At 35.2% G+C, this 24,522-nt stretch overlaps 1 protein-coding gene and 1 non-coding gene across 2 annotated transcripts; both read left to right on the top strand.

The window, feature by feature from the left end:
• Positions 1-98: 98 nt before the first annotated feature.
• On the top strand, positions 99-24,081 carry TMEM167A (transmembrane protein 167A). The gene is made up of 4 exons (XM_010982009.3): positions 99-216; positions 15,085-15,194; positions 19,217-19,251; positions 23,088-24,081. The coding sequence occupies exons 1-4, from the start codon at positions 214-216 to the stop codon at positions 23,156-23,158; spliced, it is 219 nt and encodes a 72-aa protein (XP_010980311.1). The 5' UTR covers positions 99-213; the 3' UTR covers positions 23,159-24,081.
• LOC116152396 (small nucleolar RNA U109) lies at positions 16,751-16,885 on the top strand. Its single transcript, XR_004136032.1, has one exon. It is a non-coding gene; the product is annotated as a small nucleolar RNA U109 (small nucleolar RNA).
• Positions 24,082-24,522: the final 441 nt, after the last annotated feature.

The following is a 24,522-nucleotide window of genomic DNA, read 5'->3' as shown; positions in this document are numbered from 1 at the left end:
TTTACTTCCGCGCGCCGTACGACGTCATTTAAATCCCGCCTTTTCCGGTAGAGAGAAGCCTATCGTAGCGTCTGAGGAGCGCGGCTCAGGAGGAGGTGCCCTGAGAGGCCCAACCAGACGGCGCGAAGGAGCGAGAGAGGCAAGCCGGGCGTGCACGCCTCTTCCGCCCTGGGCCCGGAAGGGTGATGTGGCTGGGGCTTCGCTGGCCTCACTATGGTAAGAACCTGGGTTGGGGGTCGCGGCTGAGCTTTGTGAAGGGGCTGCGGGCCCGAACCAGGGTTGGAGGGTTGGGCGGTGGTCCCGGGTTCCCGGCCGAGGAGCCCTGTCACTAAGTTGATTTTCACGGGGCTCGTAGGATGCACAGGCCCGGGAGCCATGTGGCCCCTGCACGTCCTACCGGGGAGAACCAGGGCAGACCGCCCAAGGGGGACCCTAGGGCCGCGGAGCTCCCCCTCACCTGCAGAGGCCACTTTCCTGACTTGTTTTGAAAAACTGCCGCTGGTTTGGCTTAACACGTCGGTTATATGGGCTCTTTGTGGTCATTGATCCTTTAAGATATTAGAGCTGTCTGTGTTTGTGCTTGTTATTTTGCACCTCCTTACCTTCCTGCGGCCTGACCCTGGTGTTTTGTTTCGTTGGTGTCAAAGAAACTCCAAACGCCACACCTTAATTTTCACATATTGAGTTAGTGGTCTTTCAGGTCCCTCCTACTCCATTCTCTTGACTTTAAAGATGCTGCTTTACAAACTTTGTATTTTAATGACTGGAATTGCCTGCAGAGGTGGTTTCTCTTTTGGAGCTTAATGTGTTTGGAATGGTGTCTGGCCTCGGGCCTTCCTCCCTTCCCAAACATTATTAAGGTTTTATGTGTTATTTTGTCTTACTGAGAATTCCTTTAATAGTGTGAGCCTCTTAGAAAAGCTTGAAATGAGTCACAAAATTTCGCAAAAGAAATGCTTACATCTCCAGGCTGAGAAAAACAGATAAAGCCAGCATGGCCAGAGGACAGCTGTAGTAATAGCAGATTCTCTTAAGCTACGTCTGAAGGCATTTTACCTTTGTTAGGGTAAAGGCCAACAGCCTCTACAACAGGCCCTTGTAGTGAATTTATGAAGTCCATGTGCCAAATGTTGCATCTATGGGCATATTTCTGGGGAAAGGACGCATGCCTTTCTTTATAATGTCAAAAGCAACCATGAACCAAAAAGCTATTATACAATGAAAGTTGCTGAGCTTGTGTTCCCAGATGTTCCTGCAGAATCCCATATAGAAGAAACCGCTAGACATTTAACCGAAAACTCATTAATTGTTGTTTGCTTTATGCCAACTACTGTGATTATAGCTGGGGCATAAGTCACACTCTTCCCTGGGGAAGTTTACCACTTACAGAAGAGATGGCATTTTATTGGCAGGTCGTTCCTTCCTTGGCCAAGGATGTTCTCCAGCTTCTTTTCCCACTACCACATGATAGGACGGATACACTTGTATCATTAGTGAGCTGTTATTTAACTTAGAAAATGTGATTCCTTTTTCAGTTAAAAAGAGAGACTGTTACTCAATTCTTGCATATCCTCCTCAAGGCTGAAGTTGAATTGTTTTATTCCGAGTACAAGTTTAAGATACATTCTTCTTTTCTTTATCTTATTGTCTTATGTACTCCCTGGAAGCAAGCTGTATATTGTGTTTTAAGATTAATAGTATTTGAACTGTCTGGCCATACTTGTTTTTTCAGAGTAACAATAATCGCTGTCATTTTCTTAAAGCTTGCTCTGTGCCACTCTGCATTTGAAAAATCAGTTTTTAAGCATTCTTATTTCAAACACCTGAGTAGATGTTTACAGGTGAAGGAAGTGAGGCACGAGAGACTGATGTGCTTGGGGTAATATACCCAGTAGATAGTAAAGCCAGGACCCAAACTTATGTTTAATGTCCAGATGCCAGAAGTCTTTGTGCTGTTGTTAATGAAAACAACATAACTGAGGATAAAATATGTTTTAGTGATTTGTTGCTCTCAAATATACAAATCAGAGATGGGTGGAAAATAGAAACAACTGCCAGGTGGATTTTCATTCCTGCTCTGTTCCTGTGAGCTTAGGATGTAAGCATTTTAGAGAAAGTACATTGTATTTGGAAGAGTTACACAATGAGGTTTCTTTTTGAGTTTGCACCTACACTTGGTATATTTGTGAGGTAACCCAGTGATAGAACTTATTACTGTATTTTGATTAATCCATTTTTTAAGATGCATTTCAAGGCCATAAAATGTTTTAAGAGCAATAATAATTTACAACTATGAGAGCATAAATGTATCATAATTATAATGTAATCATATCATTGTTGAATTAATACTTATAAGAATTTCAGAATCTCTTGTTCTTCCTAACTCATAATGTTCTTCAAGATTCATCTCTTCCCAAGAAGCCTTCCCTGTACCTTCTATTTTCTTCTACTCCTTTTAGGTATCTGTGGAAATCTGTAGTCCATGTATTTCCCCCCAGTGTCCCTGTTGAATAGAAAACAGCAGTAAGATGTTGCCTATATTTCTCTCCTCTCTAGGCAGAGTTCTTAAAGTAGAAATGAGGTCTTTAATCTCTATATCAAGGTGTAAGTTAGAGTTGGTACTCAAATAAATCAGAATCTGGGGATACAAAGTCATGCTCATTGTCTTCCAGGACTTTACAGTCCAGTGAAGGAGAGTATTAAATAAATTTTATATGCTATCTGCTAGGATGTAGAGAGATGACATGTGGTGGAAAGAACATGGCTTTAAACTGAGCCAAACAGGGTCAGAATCATCCCCAGTTCTCATCCTTTACTTGATTAACCTGAGGAAGTTTATCTTCATTTCTTTCTCTTTTGGAGTGTTAGGTGACTTACAGATATTCTTATTTAATGCTCACAACCCCTGCTAAGTAGGACTTATTGCCCACATTTTATAGTTAAATTGAGTATCAGAGAAAGGGTGTGAAATAGTTTCTTTCATCTTGTAGCTGAGATACATAGAAACAGAGGAAAGAGTAATTCTCCAAGTGTTACAAATGGAGAATAGAGTTGAGGTGCCTCTAACTCTGGACTGTGGCTTTATAGCCATGAAAGTTCTTAGGTTTCAGTGGAAAGTGTAAATAATGTCTCTCTACATTTTTGAAACAGGACCAGAGATACCAAATAACTATTTAGTCCAGCCCACTCATTTTATAAGTGAAATTAAACTGACGCATAGAGGTGCTGATTTATCTAAAGACAAAAATGTTTACTGGCTTCTGGTGCTAAGACACAGATAATGTGCTCTCAACATCGAAACTGTAAACAATCCTGGTTTTTTGGTTTCAAATTAAATCAAGATAACTTGTATATTTGGTACAATATCAGTGCTACCTTATGGTAAGCATCAAAACTTGAACTTATGTGCTAATAATGCCCAAAGAAAATGTTAGTATTTCTGTATGTTAGTGGAAATCTTTTCAATCACCTGTGGTCATTTATCTTGTGCAAACAAGGTGTTGTGTGTGTTTGCACACTCACATACAGACTTACATTTATCCCTGTATTTCCATGTTTTCCATTTTAGTAGATAATAGTGGTACATAGGAATTTACAAGTAGAAACTAGTTGGAAAATGCTGACCTGACCTAGATTTGTAAAAGATAAAATGCTGACCCACTTTTCCAGTGCTGTATAATTTGTATCACAGTTAGGTCAGGAATGCCATTTCTGGGTTTCCTTCCATCTCCAGAGAGGGACTGACGGCTTTAGTTTTGTGTAAAAACAGATTAAAACAAGTAAAATCGTTTCTGTTTGGAGTTTTAAAAATTTAGGTCTTCGGTATTCAGTTAAACTGGAAGAATTAGTATGTCAATAAAAATTTACTTCCCACATAGGAGGCAGTCAACATTTGAAGCTTCCAGAGAGAGTTATGCATAAAGAAGGCCCTTGTCACCAGATTAGCTAAATAATTTGTTCTGATAATCCTAAAAATAAGTAAGTTCCATGGAATGCAAGTGATCCAGGACTAATGAATATACTGTCTGCTTAGAGTCTTTTCTGCAGATTAAGTATGATTGGCAACCAGTCATTGAGCACTCTGGGCAGAGCACTGTTTAGCATACTTATTTCTTCAGCTTTTCTCAGTGTTTCTTTGTGCCTTTGTGCTGCTTGCATACTTTCCCCCCTTTTCCTTCTATTCCTAATGTTTAGGATAGTTTCTTTTACTTAGAAGTATTTTTACTTATACATCTAAAAACAAAACTATTGAATTCTTGCCTTTATATACATACTTAATATGGTTTTAACATTCAAGAATGACTCTGAAAATAAGAAATTATATCTTTACAGATAAAAATTGAATCTAAAATATTCTTAACTTTTCAAATTGACTTGAGAATAGAGAATTTTTAAAAGATGTGTCAACATTAGAGGTAATTTCATGTTTGGACACTAAGTTTTGCGTTGACCAGTCTTCATCTTTCACTGATAAATTATTTAATACAGTGGTGACCAAATGAAAGTGAATCATTTTTATTGTTTCAATAGCCTAACAAATTACAGTTTACTTCAAAATAATTATACAAAGTGACTGACTCATCAAGTTTATTTCCTTCTGATTTGGATAAATTCATTAGCACAATGAAGCATGTCAGAAGCTCTGGTTAGCTGGGAGTAGTACGACAGGCCTGGAGCGTAGAGGGATAATAAAAGGGGCCTTTGGAGGAAAAAAAGTTTGGAATCAGTTTTTAGAACAAGTACTATTGTTCTTAAGAGTAGAATGGTCAGGGCAGGGTGGCTATATTCCAGGACCCCCAAAGGTTCCTGTTCTGATTGTATTTGAGGTTGTGCTCCAGAGGGTGCCACAGGCAGCCCTGAGTCTAGGGAATGTTTTGGATACCTCCTCATAAAAAGGAAATGTTCATAGGTGTGGTAGACAGAATGCCCTTCTCCCCGACCCTCTTAAAAAAAAAAAAACTGTGAATATCTTACTTGGCACAAGGGACTTTTCCTGTGTGAATTTTGGGGAGACTAAGCAGTTTGATCACAAAGATCATTGTAAGAGGGAGGGAGGAGGGCCGTAATCACAAAAGAAGTGGTTGTCAAGGTCAGAGTGATGAGAGCCTCACTAAGCCAAGGGATCAAGCAGCCTCTAGAAGCTGGAAAAGGCAGGAGAATAGATTCTTCCCTAGAGCCTCCAGTAGGAACTAGTTGTCTTACATTTTGTGACCACTTAGTTCCAATATGTGTTAATGTTTAATAGCTAAATTTATAAAACCTAATAGCATATCATTCTGTAACTCCCTGGCATTGTCACATGGTGTCCTCGCTGAAAATTAGGTAGACCTTAGATTTGAGAATTATTTGAGGTTCTAGAATTTTCTGCCAGCCAGCTTGCCTACTCAGGCATCTAGAACTCTTGAGGTTGTATATCTCTTACAAATTAGGTCGACTCTGAAGAACATGCACAGCCCCATATGCAAGCACCTCAAAGCCAACTGCTTGATGGAACTTTCTCTGAATTCCAATTGATTTGAATCTTGAGAAAAGGTTACCTCAGGGCTTTATTTTACCCTTCAGCCTGGGCCTTTACAACAAACATAAGTATATTTGCTTCTTCATTCTGAACTTCCCAAAATACCATTGACAAGTAAATATAAATGCAAAGCAGTGTGTGGAGGTTTCTCCTGAATTGTTCATAAAATATTCAGCAGCCAGATCTACATTTTTTCAATAACGTGCATTGTTAATTTGGAATCTAATTGTGTTCTTGCATTTGTTAAAATCTTCATTATTTGCAATTGTTTCAAGTTCCTGTTCATTCAGCATTTTTCAGTGACTGCTGTGCACTATTTTATTTAATAGGCACAAGGGATTGATAAGAACCTTAATAAAATAGAGGAGAAAGTTACAGTACAGGTTGCGGGGGCCAGCTATGTGTGTAGCATGCAGGTGTACTGAGATCCTGACTTGCCTGGTGCTGAGAATGGGGACAGGGAAGACTTCACGGAGGAGTTGACTCTTGAGTTGAGACCAGAAGGTTGAAAGAAGTAGGAGGTGGCATGTACAAAAACACAGAGTACACTTGAAAAAGATTTCATGCTTTAAAGGACCTGAAAGAGACACAGTAAATGAATTTTACTTCCCTTCTCACCTTTTCTGCCACCTTTCCCTCATTTTGTGATCAGATACGCTTGCTTTTTTCTTAGCTTCCTCCCTTCCCTTTAATAACATTTTCCTGTTGAAAATCTCAATTATTTTTCGACAGAACAGTAACATCTGTTTCTTTTAACTCTGAGACTAAAATTTTCTATCAGCAGACAGCAGATGCTGAGCATTAAGGGGAATGCTCCGGCAGGCTATGCAGTGGCAGGCTAATGCCTGCAGTTTAAACCCTTGACCAGAGTCTGAGTACATCTGAAAGACTTTACCACCTAAGATTATTTGTTTAAATTTTAGGGTCTATAAACCCCAGGAACATAATTGTATGTATCCTATATTGCATACTTTTAAATGGTTTTCATTTGTAAATGGTTATACACACAAATGTATATATACACACCCTGCTTCTTTAATAATAGTATGGTTTTAAGTGCCTCTTAAAATCTTTTATTATGAAAAAATTCAGACATACAAAGGTTTCTCTCTTCTTTCTAGAAGAGTATAATGAATCCCCTACATTCAGCATTTCATCATCATCCCCACACCTCCTACCACACACACACTGGATTATTTAGAAACCAATCCCAGACATATCGTTTAAGCATGTTTCTTTAACAAGATGTTCAGGGAATTAAAAAGTACACATTTGCAAAATCATGAATTTAGATACTCCATTAGGAAGATGATGAAACCTACTCTGCAGATTTCTTTTCCAGCCACTTTACTGAGTGAATCCTTTGCTTAATACAGGAAGTCTGCTCATTGTTCCCTGACAGTGCAAATTCCTGATACTGTGGGAGTTTTTCCACGCCTTTGTCTCTTCTGGAGCCCGCTCTATTCTTTGCCGTGTAATTGTGCCCTTACAGGCTTGACTCAGTTCCTGCTTTCTCCTTGAACCTTCTCCTGACTTTTCTTTGTGAAAAATGGCCTTTTTTTTTTTTTTTTTTGTCTGCGTGGCTCAGTTTTCATTTACATTTGCTGCAAATTGCTATTTAGTTTTTAAAATGCATTTCCAGTTCCAACTAGATTATAACTGCTCAGTTATCTCATATATAAAATAAAGGTATTAACAACATCTACCACAAATATGAGAATAAATAAGATAAGCCATAACAAGCACTCAGTGAATATCGGTTATTGTTCATAGCTGTAAACTGGAGAGGAGGAACCATACTATGTACTTTTTTAATCCCATGTCTCGCATAATGCTACAGAGTAGATACTAAATACATGTTTTGCTATGTTGGCTGGAAGGAAATTGGTGCTTTATATTTCATGAGGTTATTGTCAAATACTAATTATCAATGTATTCATATACATGTTCAAAATATGACTTTTAAAAGATAAGCATTGTGAAGTACTATTTCTATCTAGTTAATTGATCATCAGTTCATTTATTGATTTCAGTTTATAAAATGTATATTGCTTTCACAGATGCAAAGTTAAAATCCAATTCGATTGAAAACTAAGACATGTTAAACTTTACCCTTGATCTATCCATGAAGAAATGATTTGCATAGAGAACAACTTTTAAAATAATAATTACAAATCAATTTCATCTTGTTTAGACCATAATAGTAACACTTAGAATATTTGAGAAATCCAGAAAAGTTGAGAATTAGGTTAAAACTCTTCCAGAGATAAGCACTGCATTATCTCCTCTCCACTGCATAAACGTTTACATAGCCACAGATGAACTGATTGTGAAGTCTTATGTGTGTTTTTCCTATCACTTAGCATTATGGAAGCAATTTTTGTCCTTAAAATATTGGCAAATAACATGTATAATTTTTTAATGTTTTGAATGGATTTTAAATATTAAAAATCTATAAAAGGTTAAAAAATATTAAGACAATTTCTGAAAGGGCGAATTCTTTTTTCAGGATTCTCCTGGCTATTCTTGCTTACTTATTTTTCCATATGAACTTCCAAATCAGTTGTCAATTTCAAAAAAAAAACTTGTTATTTTAGGGTTTGCTTTAAATTCATAGATTAGCTTTAAAATGTTACCCTTTAATGTAAGAATCTTATATACCACTCCATTCTACTTTTATGTTCTTCAGAGTGCTTTAAGGCTTTGTTAATTTTGGCCTTTGATGCTAATATTGCAGATTTCTTGTCAAGCTTATTCCTACATATTTTAGCTTTTTGTTCTAGTTGCTATTATAAGCAATTGGTTATTTCTTAATTGGTTGATATTTTAGTTATGAAGGCTGTCAATTTAAATGTTTTAATTATGTACCTAGCCACCTTATTCAGTGTTATACCCTTATGGTCTGTAATCATTTTTCACTAAATCTTTTTGGGCTTCTCAAGTAGCATTTAACATTTGCAAGTAACAGTTTCACCTTAAAAATTTGGGTTGGGTAACTCTTATTCTTAGTCTAATTCCTGACTTTATAAGAAGTACTTTTTTTTTTAGGTTGAAGTATAGTTGATTTACAATATTGTGTTAATTTCAGGTGTACAGCAAAGTGATTTTTTTCTGATTGTTTTCTATTGGAGGTTATTACAAGATATTTAATATAGTTTCCCTGTGCTATACAGTAAATTATTGTTGCTTACCTATTTTATTTATAATATTTTATTTCTGTTAATCCCATGCTCATAATTTATCCCTCCCCACACTTGCACTTCAGTTACCATAAGTTACCTTACTTCTCTTTGAGTCTGTTTCTTTTTTGTATATAGATTCGTTTGTACTGTGTTTTAGATTCCGCATATAAGTGATATGTAGTATTTTTCTTTCTCTGTCTGACTGAATTCACTTAGTATGATATTCTCTAGGTCCATCCATGTTGCTACTAATGACAGTATTTCATTCTTTTTCATGGCTGAGTAATAATTATATATTCATACCACATCTTCTTAAACCAGTCATCTATTAATGGACACTTAGGTGGTTTCCATTTCTGGACTGTTGTAAATAGTGCTGCTATGAACACTGGGGTACACGTATCTTTACAAATTAGAGTTTTTATGTTTTCCAGATATATACCCACGACTGGGATTGCCAGATCATATGGTAGCTCTAATTTTAGTTTTTTAAGGAACCTCCATACTGTTTTCCTTAGCAGCTGCACCAGTTTACATTCCCACAAACGGAATAGGAGGGTTCCCTTTTCTGCACACACTCTCCAGTATTTGTTATTTATGTCCTTGTTGATAATAGCCATTCTGACTGCTGTGAGATGATACCTCATCATGGTTTTGATTTGCATTTCTCTTAATAATTAGCGGTGTTGATCATCTTTTCATGTGCCTGCTGGCCATCTATATGTCTTCTTTGAATAGATGTCTATTTAGGACTTCTGCCCATTTTTTGATTGGGTTGTTTATTTTTTCTGATACCAAATTTTATGAGCTGTTTGTATTTATTTTGACTATTAACCCTTGTTGGTCTCGTCATTTGCAAATATTTTCTCCCATTCCATAGGTTATCTTTTCATTTTGTTGATGGTTTCCTTTTCTGTGCAAAAGCTTTTAAGTTTGATTAGGTCCCATTTGTTTATTTTGCTTCTATTTCTTTTGCCTCGGGAAACTGATCTAAGAAAATATTGCGACGATTTATGTCTGAGAATGTTTTGCCTACATTCTCTTCTAGGAGTTTTATGGTGTCGTGTCTTAGATTTAGGTCTTTAAACTATTTTGAGTTTATTTTTACATGTAATGTGAGGGAGTGTTCTAATTTCATTGATTTACATGTAATTGTCCAGCTTTCCCAACACTACTTGTTGAAGAGACTATCTTTTCTGCATTGTATATTCTTAGCTCCTTTGTCATAGATTAACTGACCACAGGTGTGTGGGTTTATTTCTGGGCTCTCTATTCTGTTCCATTGATCTGTATGTCTGTTTTTGTGCCAGTACCATGCTGTTTTGATTACTGTAGCTTTATTTAATTATGTCTGAAGTCTGAAAGGATTATGCCTCCAGGTTTATTATTTTTCCTCAGGACCTCTTTGGCAAATCTGGGTCTTACATGGTTCTATATAAATTTTAGATTTTTTTGTTCTAGTTCTGTGAAAAATATCATGGGTATTTTGATAGGGATTGCATTGAATCTAGATTGCTTCAGGTAGTATGGCCATTCTAACAATATTAATTCTTCCAATTCAAGAACATGAGATATCTTGCAATTTCTTTGAGTCATCTTCAGTTTCCTTTATCAGTGTTCCATATTTTTTAGCACATAGGTCTTTCACCTCTCTGGTTAAATTTATTCCTAGGTTGTTTATTTGGGGGTTTTTTACATGGTTTTATTGGTTTTTTTTTTTTTTTTTTTTGGTTTTTTTGTTTGTTTGTTTGTTTGTTTTACTTTCTCTTTCTTAGAATTCTTTGTTAGTGTGAAGAAATGCAACAGATTTCTGTATATTAGTGTTGTATCCTACTACCTTGATGAATTCATTTATTAGTTATAATAGTTTTTGTGTGTAAACTTTAGGGTTCTCAAAATAGAGTATCATGTCATCTGTAAACAGTGACAGTTTAACTTCTTTCCTTCCAATTTGGATTTTCCAAAGTTGATTTCCAATTTTTATTTCTTTTTCTTTTCTGATTGCTGTGGCTAGGACTCCCAATACTGTATTGAATAGAAGTGGTGAGAGTAGGCATCCTTATCTTGTTCCTGAATTTAGCAGGTAGATTTTCACCTTTTCACAGGTGAATATTGTTGGCTGTGGGTTTGTCATAAATGGGTTTTAGTGAGTTATCTTCTCTCTATACCCACTTTTGTGAGAGTTTTTTTTTTTATCATGAATGGATGTTGAATTTTGTCAGACATTTTTTCTATGTCTACTGAAATGATCATATGATTTTTATTCTTCAGTTTGTTAATATGGTGTATCACATTGAGTGATTTGTGGATATGGAAAAATCCTTGCATCCTTGGGATAAGTCCCACTTGATCATGGTGTGTGATCCTTTTAATGTATTGTTGGATTCAGTTTGTTAATGTTTTGTTGAGTATTTTTACATCTATATTCACCAAAGATATTGGCTTATATTTTTTATGTTGTTTTTGTCTGTTTTGGGTATCAAAGTGATGGTGGCCTTGTAGAATGAATTTGCGAATATTCCCTCCTCTTCAGTTTTTTTGGAATAGTTTGAAAAGGAGGTATTAGGTCTTATTTATGTGTTTTATAGAATTCCCCAGTAAAGCTGTCTGGTCCAGGGCTTGTGTTTGTAGGGAGTTTTTTAATTACAAAATCAATTTCACTACTAGTGATTGACCTGTTCAAATTTTCTGTTTCTTCTTGATTCAGTCTTGGCAGGTTATATGTTTCTGTAAATGTGTCTGTTTCTTATAGGCTGTCCAACTTGTTGGCATATTAACTGTTCATATTATTCTCTTAAGATTTCTTGTATTTTTATGGTATCAGTTATTTATCCTCTTGCATTTCTTATTTTGTTTATTTGGATTCTTCCTCTTCTTGGTGAGCCTGGCTAGAGGTTTGTTGATGTTTTTTGTTTCCTTGTTTATCTTTTCAGAAAACCAGCTCTTGGTTTTATTGATCTTTTCTGGGTGGGTTTGTTTGTTTGTTTGTTTTGTTTTTGGATCTCTATTTTATTTGTTTTCTCTCTGATCTTTATTATTTCCTTCCTTCTGCTGACTTTGGGCTTTGTTCTTGTCTTTCCTAATTCCTTTAGATAGTAAGTTAGGTTGTTTATTTAAGATTTTTTCTTGTTTCTTGAGGATGGCCTGTATCACTAAGAACTTCCCCCTTAGAACTGGTTTTGCATTGACCTTTTTTTTTTTTAAGTATCATGTTGTTGAGTCTCCATGTGTTTGTTGTTTTCCTGTTTTTCTTTCTGTGGTTGATTTCTAGTTTCATACCGTTGTGGCTAGAAAAGATACTTGAAATAATTTCTATGTTCTTAAATTTGTTGAGACTTCTTTTGCATCTTAGTATGTGGTCTATCATAGAGAATGTTCCATGTGCACTTGAAAAGAATGTATAATCTTTTGCCATTTTAGTTGTGATTTGGCGTGGTGTGGGTCTGTTTGAGTTCATCTTTTTGAGGAGTCTCTTTGCTTCCTGTACCTGGATATTTGTTTCCTTCTTTAGGTTTAGGAAGTTTTCAGCCATGATTTCCTCAAGTATATTTTCAATTCCCTTCTCTCTCTTCTACTTCCGGAACACCTATTATACACAGGTTGGCAAGCTTTATATTACCCTATAGATCTCATATGTTGCTTTTCATTTTTCTGTTTGCTGTTCTGATTGGGTGATTTCCATTATTCTGTCTTCCAAGTCATTTATTCATTCTGCATTATTTAGTCTGCTATTGATTGCTTCTGGATTGATTTTTAACTCGGCAGTTGTCTGATTTTGATTGATTCATCTTTATAGTTTCTAGCTCTTTGTTACAGTTATCTGTATTTCTATCAATAATTTTTCTTAATTCTTTAGCATTTTTCTTACCTCCTTTTTGAACTCAGGGTCTAGTAGACTGGTGAGGTCTGTTTCATTATTTGTCCTTTCAGGGAATTTCTTTTGTTCTTTTAATTGGGAATAGTTGCTTTGCTTTTTCATTTTACTTAACTTTTTCTGTTCCTATTAACTTAGGAGGAAGTTTTCTATTGTGGTCTTGAAGGGGTATTTTTAACATGGGAGCATCCCTGTGTGGCCTGTGTGAGTCCAGTATTTTTGTCACAAGGACTGGTTTTGGTATGGATGCCAGCCACATCTTTCCTCAGAGTGTGCTGGCCATTACCCCCTTGATAGGTGGTGTGATTGGTGTTGTGAGGTCCACAGCTTGTGCTGGATATTGGACAGGGCCTCCTGTTTGCTCCATGGCTGTCACAACCCTGTCAGGGACAGGGTCTCCTCTCCAGTCATTGGAGTAGAATTTCTGAGGGCAAGGTTCAATCAGGCTCCACTGCCCCTGAGTGTGAGCCCTCCCCCAAAGGAGGTGACCACTGAAGCAAGGGGCCATGTGATCACAACGAACCTCTGCACCCCCCCATGCAGGTGTTTACAGTTCTGCCCGTAAGCAGCCCAACGTTGTATCCTTTTCTCCATTGTGCTCATCTCAGACACTGCTAAGCTGTGATGTGTAGTGGGCTGGTGCTGGGGGCCAGAGTGCTGTGGCTTCAGTAATCGAGGTTGTTGTGCTGCCACCTGGGACCTGGGCTCCCTCTGTGGCAGGCCTCTCCCAGGACCTGTCTGCCTAGATCCAACTCCAAATGGCAGTGTCGGGTAGGGAGAAACTGGAGTACTCCTGCAGGGAAGTGGACCACTGCATACTCCTCCCTGGGGGCTGTCCCCCTGAGAAGTGCTTTTCTGTGGCATCATCAGGTGCACAGGCTGATTAAATCCTCTGTGGCCAGACCTGCCACCACCATGTGAGTGCTGGCAGTGGGCACATGGGCTAACAAGCCTCACAGCTGTCTCCATGCAACTGGAAGAGTCGGTCCACTCCGAGGCCCTGTCTGCCTGAGATTCACTGCAGGTATCTGGCGCCTTGCCTAGTGCACACTTGAGATAGGGAAGTGGGGTGAGGCAGCAGCGCCCAGCACCAGTCTCTCTCTGCCATGACTGTTAGTAAGCCAGCATGCGCACGTGCCTCACAAGTAGTCTAGGCTTCTCCAGCCCCTCTCGCTGTCCCAGCAGATCTCCAGGGTGAGGTTGTGCCTGTTTGGACCTTTTCTCATTTACAGATGCCTCCCAGGGGCATGGGTCCCATCCTGATACCTTTTTCCCCCTTTCTACCTGGTTATTTGAAGATCTCTCCTGCAACTTTGGTTGTATAAGAAATCTTCCTGTTTCCAGTTCGTTTTCTGAGAGAATTATTTCACATGTACTTGTATTTTTAATCTGTTTGTTGGGAGAGGTGAGGTCTATGTCCTCCTACTCCATCTTGATCCCTCTCAGGAAGTGCTTCTGAATTTACTAAATAAGCATATTGCTGGCTTCTGTGTGAGATTGGTATCCTTTAGCTACTTCTATATAATGGAATGTTATTCTTTACTTTATATACAGTAATATTGCTGCACTTTTTAAAAATTGTTTTATTTATTCAACCATCTCTTATTGGGCTCCCATTGTGTGACTGGCACATTGTCAGGTGCTGGAGGTTCAGAGTTGATAGACAGTGTCCATTCTTCAGGGATGAGTAGTATAATAAATGTGTAACAATTTGCTGTGGGAACAGAAAGGAGAGAGCTATATGAAAGAGGGGAGAGAAGGCAGATGAGTTCAAGGGGACTTCCTGAAAAAGATGACCCTTGAGCTGAATTTTGAGTTCAGTAAGTCCACTTCCTTTTTACTTTGACTGGAAACCTATGATTTTCTATGATTCTCGTGTTAGATTCTTTAAACAACTTTTAAAGAATCAGCAGTGAACGAGCAAGTGCTTTTCTTTCACCCAAACCTAATAGCCTAGTATTAGTCAACGCATGGAACAAGATTGCTTAAATTTGAAGCATTCTTATTCTGAAAGAATTTCACAATTGAAAGAAACTTGAGCCAACATTGACTCTATCTCCCCAGTCTCCACCTGGTTTTTCTGATGTAAAAGAGATTTAGAGAGGACAGTGTTCAACTGAGGTCATATAGCCAGCTTAGTGGCAGAGCTTGGAGACTCCATGTCCTGCCTAGCAAGTAGTCTGGGCTCCTAGAACATTTGTATTAATTACATATTGATTCAGCTTTGGTGAGCTAACTTGGATTCATGACAGTTTTGGTAGTGTTTTCAAGTTCTTGAATTTAGAGTTTTTCTTGCATCATCTGAATTTCTTAGCCCAAAGAATGGAGAAAAAAGTATACCCTCAAAATAGCTTGTGATTTTGCTTTTAAAAAAGTTGTTCTCAGGCATATCATTCTGTTTACCTTTTTGAAGAAAGAAGTATGATTCTGAATATGGAATTGTCTGACATTTTTTACCTGTGTAGTTTTTCTTGTGATATTAATTTTTCTTTTTCTTTTTCTCTTTTTAGTCTGCCATTTTCAATTTTCAGAGTCTATTGACTGTAATCTTGCTGCTTATATGTACCTGTGCTTATATCCGATCCTTGGCACCCAGCCTCCTGGACAGAAATAAAACTGGGTATGTTACTAATAATGTGTAATCACCCAAATTAGTTCTTAGAAACATGAATGTAAATTATTAAAGGTCGTTAGATAATTTAATTCCTGTATATAATTTAGTTTTGTTATAACTTTTTACATTATCTTCCCTGTTTCTAAAAATCTAAAAACTTTATAGTCATAGAATCTTAATAAATAAAAAGATAGATATCAGAAGTGACTTCAAAGACAGTGTTTGGCCTTAGTTTTTAATAGAATAATTAATAAAGTTTATTATATTTTGAAAGTATTAAACAATTTGGAAGCACTATGTTCATAAGAATAATAATATAGACATTCCTTCTCCACTCCAACACTGCTTTTTATCATATAGTCTCCCCATCTGTGTAAAGCAAACAACTTTGGAGAAATTTACTTAGCTTAATTAGAGCAATAGTAAAAATTAAGTCTTGGGCACATAACATTGCTTTTAATTATACATTCCCACACCAAAATTTTTTAGTTTAATATGATACCACACAGACTTAAAATTTTAAACTGCCATGTTCCTAACAAAGAAATACATACTGAATTCAATCAGAAGAACAAGTATATATATATAAAAAAAAAGTCCATGTGGTAAAAACTATGTAAACTTTCTTTGTCTTAATGGATTTATTAATTTCTATGAATAATTGTCTTCATCCTTTTGTGGTAAGATCCTGTACCTCACTTAATCATCATAAGAAATCAAAGGATGAAACAGTAGAATACTTCCCATAGGAATAATTATCTCCAGCGCCTTTTTTATTTTTAATGGAAGGAAAAAGGCCAAATTAGGATTCTGCAAGGTCACACTGCATTTCCACTAATAAAAAGCCCCTATAAGAGGCCAGGTAGTAGATACTCAGCTATGAGAGGAAATAATTCTCTTTCCTTCAACTCCATTATACCATTGGGGTCATAACTAACATTTATTCAAACATCCCATTATCTAAATCATTTGGCTTTTACTATTCCTTCCTTTTTATTACATAGGTTTGTTTGAACATGTATAAAGGAATAAATAAAAGCCCTAACCAGTTTTGAATAACGAAAATCAGTAATCCTGTTCCAATAAAATGTCTCTGTTGGCCTAGGGGCGTTTATTTAATGAACTAAAGGTAAAAACAGATGTTATCTGTCCATTAGTTTTTATGACAGCGTCCCACTTCCTTTGCAGACATTGTTTTCTCATCACTCCACCTTTTTCTCTGAACTCCTATTGCACTTAATCTTCATCACTCAGTTTAATACTTTGTCCCTTGGTTGAAATTATAATCTTATTTGTTGCTTAGTTGTACGTGAAACCTTTCTACTCAACCAAATAGTTTTATTTCCTACTTCCCTTTCTTTGCAACCCTGAACTATTAACTTATAGTTAAAGCATGTGGTAGAATCCAGTAAACGTTTCATTTGATCAGTTGCTTGGACTTCTAATATAATACATAATGTTTATCTAATAAGAAATTTAAGTGTTTCTTTCATTAAAGAATAATCACATAGTGGTAGAAGAGAGTATTTGTATTTTCCTGATGCTGTGATGAAGACAGTAGATTGCATGTGGAAATGTCTGCTCCTCGTTCCTTTGGAAGCAGGAATACATCCATAACATGCTACATCAAAAAAGGAGTTCTCAGGGCTGCCAACCTTACAGTAGAGGTTGAGTAGTAGTATATTTCTCCTACATAAAAACCAGAGAAATAGCATGCCTATTTTTACATTTTAAAGTATATAGTGATAATAGTCAACTGTGTTAAAGCTTTTTTAAAAACTTTGTTTCTATATATATAAATGTTAAAAGCCCCGTTTTATTTTGACTGGCACGTATGAAATATTTTCTGAAGAAGAAATTTTTACTGGTCATTTTTCTTTTGTTAGAATAGGTGCTTTTACATATTATAGACTCATAATAAACTATGAGACTCATAATAAACTTTCATTATGGTGAATATTTCATGCTTAAGTGAAGATATCTGGGCCAGTTGGATAAAATGAGTTTTTGATAACTTCGCTGTTAAAAATAACTTAGTTTTTTGCTGCTTCAAATAATATAGAACTAAAAAGCAGCAGATAAAGATTGCTACTTTGTCTTGTTTCCTATTTTCATAGACTTAGTAGTTTTATGAACGGATATACTTATTGGCTTATATCCTTAGAAACTAAGCAGCATATTTGGATTGGATTTTACCAGCCAATAAGGTTTTTTTTAGCATTTGAAGTATTACAGAAATATCTAGGTAGACAAATATGTGGAAAGGCCACAGAGGTACTGATTAATTTCTTAAATTACCAAGTTAGGAAATTTTTTTCATTTAAATAGCTTTCAATATGCTAACTGTGTCATACCAATTTCTTAATGATGCTTTAGTTATTTCTAGACTATTAGACCTGAAAAGACCTTGACTGTGATCATATGGTTTCACTGTTTTTTGGGGCCCTTAGCTTCCCATAGAGGAATGTCAGTTGTACTGCCTCTGAGTCCCTCAGTCAGAAGAGCTTTAAATCAGTAGTGCATGTTATAATCAATAGGTTTTTAGAATCAAGCATCCAGAACATTACAGATCACTAACCAGTTGTCTTCCATTTTTGTATGAAATATAAACTAATGTAAGTGATATCTGGAGTTATTGTCACATATATCTTTACCCTATGTGATACTGAGCACAGCACATGTTAGTCACTATTCTAAAGACGTTCATATAAAAACTCATTTAATCTTTATAACAACCCTATAAGGGTGCTATTAAAGAGATAAAATAACTTGTTCACCATCACAGCCAATTAAATAGGATTAAACTTAGGCATAATCTGGACCTTATCCTTTGCTTTCAAGAGTGTATATCATGTTTGTTCTTTTTTTCCTATAGTAAAATCGTTTCACCTGTCAGAATACCCATGCTTTACAATAAAGTTGTATTTTTGCCCATTTCATTTAATCTGAACTGAGAAACTTTGCTTTGAGGTCAAGAAGTTACTATGTATTTCAGAGGAGGAAAGTATATAGAACTTAGCGGAATCAGTATTTTCTTTCAGTCTTAACCATTCAAATATAATAATTCATTAACCAGCCATCTCTTTGGGGGAAAAAAAGTAATATAGATTTCCCTGGAATTTAAGTATTATGATTTTTTTGCACTAGTTCTAATTCACTACAGTAGTAATGTTAGTTGATCTTGATTTACAAATGTGTTAACACTATTTGTAATTCTATTTTTGTCACACCAACAAAACAGTTGTCTACAATGTTTTTATTTTTTTAAATATCTATATTCATTGAATGATTCATTTTTTTAAAAGCTTTTTTAATCCATACCAAAGAAGTGATATAATATATATCATATAATATGTGTTAATTAATAATATATTCATTTGTAGGGTTGAAGTGGACATGTTATTTTAATTTCTCTTATTTCCAGAATATATGTCTTAAATGCTAGTTAATTCATATACAGTATGCCTAAACTAGGTTTTCTACTTATATTGAAATATAAGCACATATTTTTGTATTCCTCTTTAGTGATATAGTTATGTAAATGCTATCATTGGAATTTATGGTTATAGAACATTTCAGTATAGAAAATATATTCTACAAGAAGTGTTTACAATATGGGTTTTATTTTTTAATGTTAAAATTTATCCTAAACCAACTGTGTTCATTTACTATTTTCTCAAAATTAATGTACATTTAAATGGGCATATGTATCTTCTGCTTTTGAAAGGTAAAGCACTTGAAGTTGACTGAATTAATCCTCTAATAGTAAGCCCTTGTGTAAATTTTTGCTACTCTCACATTGATTTATTTTGGGCGTTTAAGTTTCTAACAATTTCTGTACATTGGTGGTTGGTAAGCTATTGTGTCCTACTTTTCTAGATAAATGGTGACTCAACATCAAGTAAATCTCAGTTTAAAGCAAAGCATCAGAAGTTAAAATGCTAGTATGTAATAAATTCTCTATATGGTACTGAGTGATTTATCTTTTCTAGTAATCAGTAGCTACTTTCTTTTTTTATTCCATGCAGATTATTGGGTATATTTTGGAAGTGCGCCAGAATTGGTAAGGATCTATCTGTAATTTCTCTCCACTTCTTCAGCTGTAAATTGTTGGCCAATTTACTTATGGTATATTCACACAAATTAAATGTCAGTTTTAAAAGTGCAGGCTTCCCAATTATATGCCTTTTTTCGATAGTTTGTAGAGTTCCACCAAAATCTTTCCCTTACACTATTTAAAACTTGAAGATATCTGATAATACTTTATTAGCAGGGAGATGGAAAATACAACAAAAACCTCTCTAATTCAGATATCATACACTGTGCATTTCTGGTTTTGAGATTTTGGATAAATATGTATGGTTTTATCCACACATACTTATAGAGCATGCTATTCTCTATAATGCGTACCATTTTGATAACTGAGTATTAGTTTCCCATTTAATGAAAGGCTTGCTGAGCAACCATCTAATTGCCCTATGCTAAGTCCTAGAATGTTATTTGCTGTTTTTAGAAAACATGAACTGTTTTGTCTATTGAAACCCTGTATGTGGTCATAGTTGAGCTTTGTCCTAATTGATGAAAGTTAAGATAAATGTGGATATCTTCTAACTTTTCATAACAGGATTAATAGCATCTTAAGTGTGTTTCTGGCTAATGATATATACTCTTGTTCCCTACTACTATGTATATAATAACATTTAATATAGTGCCCAGCACATAATAGACTCTCAAATGATTGGTAAGTAAATGAATTAAAATGTATTTTATTGCTGTAATTCACCAATATTCTTCTTTTTAATTATCAAAGAATAGTTGATGTATAATATTATATGATACAGGTGTACAACATAGTGATTCACAATTTTTAAAGGTTATATTCCATTTATAGTTATTTTAAAATATTGGCAATATTCAGCAGTGCTAATTATTAGGGAAATGCAAATGAAAACCACAATGAGGTGTCACCTCACTCTAGTTAGAATGGCCGTCATTAAAAAGTCCATGAGCAATAAATGCTGGAGGTGTGCAGAAAAGGGAACCCTCCTACACTGCTGGTGAGAATGTAGTTTGCTGCAGCCATTATGGAAAACAGTATGGAGATTCTTTAAACTAAAAGTAGACTTACCATATGATCCAGCAGCCACACTCTTGTGCATATATCTGGAAAAGGTGAAAACTATTTAGAAAAGATTCATGTACCCCAGTATTCATAGCAGCACTATTTACAATAAGTATCCATTAACAGATGAAAGGTTAAAGATATGGTGTATATGTACATACATACACATACACACACAATAGATTATTACTCACCCATAAAAAAGAATGAAATAATGCCATTTACAGCAACATGGATGGACCTAGAGATTCACACTAAGTGAATTAAGTCAGAGAAAGACAAATCTCATTTAAAAACAGAAGTAAACTCACAGAAAATAAACTGATGGTTACTAAAGGGGAAAGTAGGGGGAGGGATAACTTAGGAATTTGGGATTAACAAATACACATTAATATAAATAAAATATCTAAACAATAAGAACCTACTGTATAGCACAGGGAACTATATTCAATATCTTGTAATAACCTATAATGAAAAGATCTCTAAAAGTATATATATACCTACATATATATATATATATATGACTGAATCACTTTGCTGTACATCTGAAACATTGTAAATCAACTGAAAGTCAGTTTAAAAAAAAGAACACAATAGAAAAGCAAGACAATTTGAGGGAAGAGAGAATTATCACTGGATTAGCATAATACTAACATTAAGTTGCTAACTCTTGAATAAAATATTAAGGGATTTTAGATCCATTTTATGTAATAAATTAAAAAAAGGTATACAACTCCAGTAGCAAACTCAGGGGATCCTTTTGTTCACAATTGTTACTTGAAAGTATGGCTAAAATTTCAGACATCTACTTTGTATCTTTCTTAATGATTTCCTGTATTACTATCTATTTTTATGTCTAATTATAAATTCTGCCTTTTCTGTTTTTGCTTGCTCATTGATTTTCATTTTCCTTTCGACCGTATGAATACCATAGGTTAAATGATTCACTTAAAGTATTCATTCTTGCCAATTATGTGAAAAGCATTAGCTTTTCATTTTGGCAAAGTGCTTTAGAAAATGTTGATGCTGGTGTGCCGCTTTCTCAACCACATGCTCCTCTCTTATCTTGACATAGAATACATCCACAAAGAAAGGATACCATTTTAATGGGGAAGGGCCCAGCCAAATCATCTTATCATGTTACACATCACGTTACAGCAACTGTTTCACATTCACTTAGAGTCCTAAGACCAGACAAGAAATAAAATTTTTACCCAAGTTCAACCAAAGATGTTTAGCTCTACCACATGGCAACCTCTTAAGAAAATTAAAAACAGGAAAATGAAACCCACATGGAAATCATAGGATTCTAATCTGGAGGATGAAGAAGAGAAGGACTTCCTCAAAAATTAATTTTCAGCAGATGGAAAATTCTTAAGACAGTATTAATTTCTTTTTTTGGTGTTTAAGAAGACTGTATTAGACAATAAGAGTATCTAATCCTAAAGACAGGGACAGGCTTCCTTATGAAATCCACCTGACATTTTTGTCTGAATGTTTTTTGTGGTGGTTATTTTATTGGATAACTTGAGTTTTTCACCCTGAAAGAATCAGCATTGCTTAAAAAAAAAAAAAAAAAAAAGAGGAACCACAGTATTTTTTGTTTCAAAAGATTTTTTTTCCAGTTGAGATAGTATTGTGAAAACACTATTGTCTCACATTCTAGATTTTCCTTTAGCTGGAAGGCAGTCCGTTAAACGTTTATGGACAGAAAACACTATAAAAACACCAAGTATTTATTTATTTTATCTGTATGTGTATAATATCTTCTGTGAATATTGTCATTGAACAGATACAAAGACACAAACTTACTATATGACTTTGTGATCTCAGTGAGGAACCTCCGAAAATGAAAATCACCTTAAAGATTTTAGTTGATAAGTGTGGTCAAGATTGACATTTTCCAGAAGTAGTTAACTGAATTTGCTAAGTGAAATAAGGAACTTAATTACTGGGAAAGAGATTATTGTAAACATCATAGAAAAACAGGTGAGGGGAGAGTAAACCATCTCTATAAAGGACACCAGGTACACACTCAGCATTATTTCTAGAAGTAGCACATCACTCTTCCTTATGTGCCCTCAAGGCAGCATGAAAATGCTTGGTGCTTTGTACAGCCTTGCAATTACTGAAGAAACAGGAAAGAACAAGATGAGTTTGAGCTAACTTACAATCACAGGATCTCTTTGCAAGACAGTTTCACAAGCCAACTCCGTATCTACTTCATGCAAAGAAAAGTCTCCAAGTATAAACAAACACTCCTTAAACACATGTGAAAATTGACTGATACAGAAGTGGTTGTTCTGAGTTCTACATTTCTAACCTAGAGTAATTATACTATAAAAGATTTGACACAAAAATCCCTCTCAAAAATATTTTCTCTAGTATGTTTTTATTAAGCATTTTATGTTACATTGACTTTTTAAATACAGTTTTATGGAACACTATTTTCATCCAAGAATGCTTATCCCCCCCCACCTTTTTAATATCTGGATGTATAGAGTGGAACTGAAATGGCGCACTGAGAGTTTTCTAAATGCATAAAAAGGAAGTGGTCTTGGAAATAATCAGTATAGTTTAGCTCATTCTGTAGAATACTTACTTTTATGTTGCGTGTAGTTTATTTTGCCCATCTTTGCCTGCCCCCCACCGCCGCAAATGTATGGGCTTCACAGGCAAGAGTTTTATCTTCATTTTTATATGCCCCTCTCCTGTAGTGAGTTGTAACCTTACGCTAGCCATTCGTCAACATGAATATATCTACCTTTCTTCATTAGGTGAACGGAAGAGCCCTTACGTTGCAGTATGCTGTATTGTGATGGCCTTCAGCATCCTCTTCATACAGTAGCTTGGAAAAGTGCCGGAATTCAATTGTCATCAGATTGATTTCGATATGGAAAAAAGGACTTACCTGCAGAAAATAACGGAATGAATGGTTAACCCTTTTATCTCTGAACATTGAATGACAAATTTCCAGCTGCTATTCTCTATTTTTGTTATTGGACCAATGTTCTATATAAATAATTAGGATGTAACCATCTACTACTTAAAGAGTTTAAATATGTCTGTAACAGTCAACCTCAGTACTGTCACTACAATATCACATTCTGCATATGTCAGTCTGTTGTGTCAGATACCGGTTTTTGGTGAGGTGTCTTTAAGGCACATAGTAGAAAACAAAATCGGTAAATTACTCAAGTTCCTTTCACTGTGATTTGGAAATGATAAATCTTTATAGAATGAGAACTTTTTTTGGACTAGCTTTTTTGTTAAAAAAAAAAAAAAAGTTCAATTTGTGTGGGTAAAGACTGCATTCATATTGCATAAGGCTTGCTTTTCCCCTGGCCACACCATTTCAAGCATTAACCAGAGTACCTCTACTCTTAGCAAACTAGTTTATTACAGATATTTAAACTATTTAAAACAAGCCTATGCAGTTCTTAAGGAGGAAGAGAAAATGAGATGACTTAAAAGTAGTATTGAGGAAATGTTCCTATTTAACATAAAAGAATTTAGAATATCTGACTGGTGGTGTAGCCTCTGAAACCTCTCTGGTAAAGTATAGATAAATGTCTTAAGCATAAATTTGACCAGCTAACTGTCATTCTCTGAATGAGATTACATGCTTAGAGTAAAAAGAACAAAACAGGACAACTAGAGAATGATAATCCTGTATGTGTTTTCATTCCTTTTACTGTCAGGTCTTCACATTTTAATTACTGCAAAATACAAACTGTATGTGTTTTTTTTAAATATAGCACTTTAAATCTAGCTTACGTTTTGTCTATTAACTTGAACTGGAATCTTTTGTGTAACTTAGTAAATGATGATAAACAAAAATTCTAATCTACTTACCCGTATACCATGGCATAAATATCCTTGGGCTTTGATGATAGAGGAAGACCTTCAATAATTTTCTTCGAGGCAAGAGAAATGTTGGAAATGTGACTTACAAATTTTGTAGTAAAGCAGTTATTATACATTTATGGTTAACATTTCTTAAGAACCAAAATAGAACTTCTTAGCTAAAAGTTGCCCACTATAGATAGTATTAATTAGATACTGTTCTCAGCTGTTAATTTACCTATAAAGGTAAAAAGATAAAAAGAATAAACCTTGTTTTTTTTTAAAGAAAAAAATTGTTTAGAATTATTTTTAAATGAGCCTGCCAGTAGGTTTTTCTGCAGAAACAAAGTATGGAACTAAAAGTTA

Source organism: Camelus dromedarius, chromosome 3, assembly GCF_036321535.1.
Source record: "Camelus dromedarius isolate mCamDro1 chromosome 3, mCamDro1.pat, whole genome shotgun sequence".
NCBI lineage: Eukaryota > Metazoa > Chordata > Mammalia > Artiodactyla > Camelidae > Camelus > Camelus dromedarius.
This window is presented reverse-complemented; position numbering and strand designations above follow the sequence as displayed.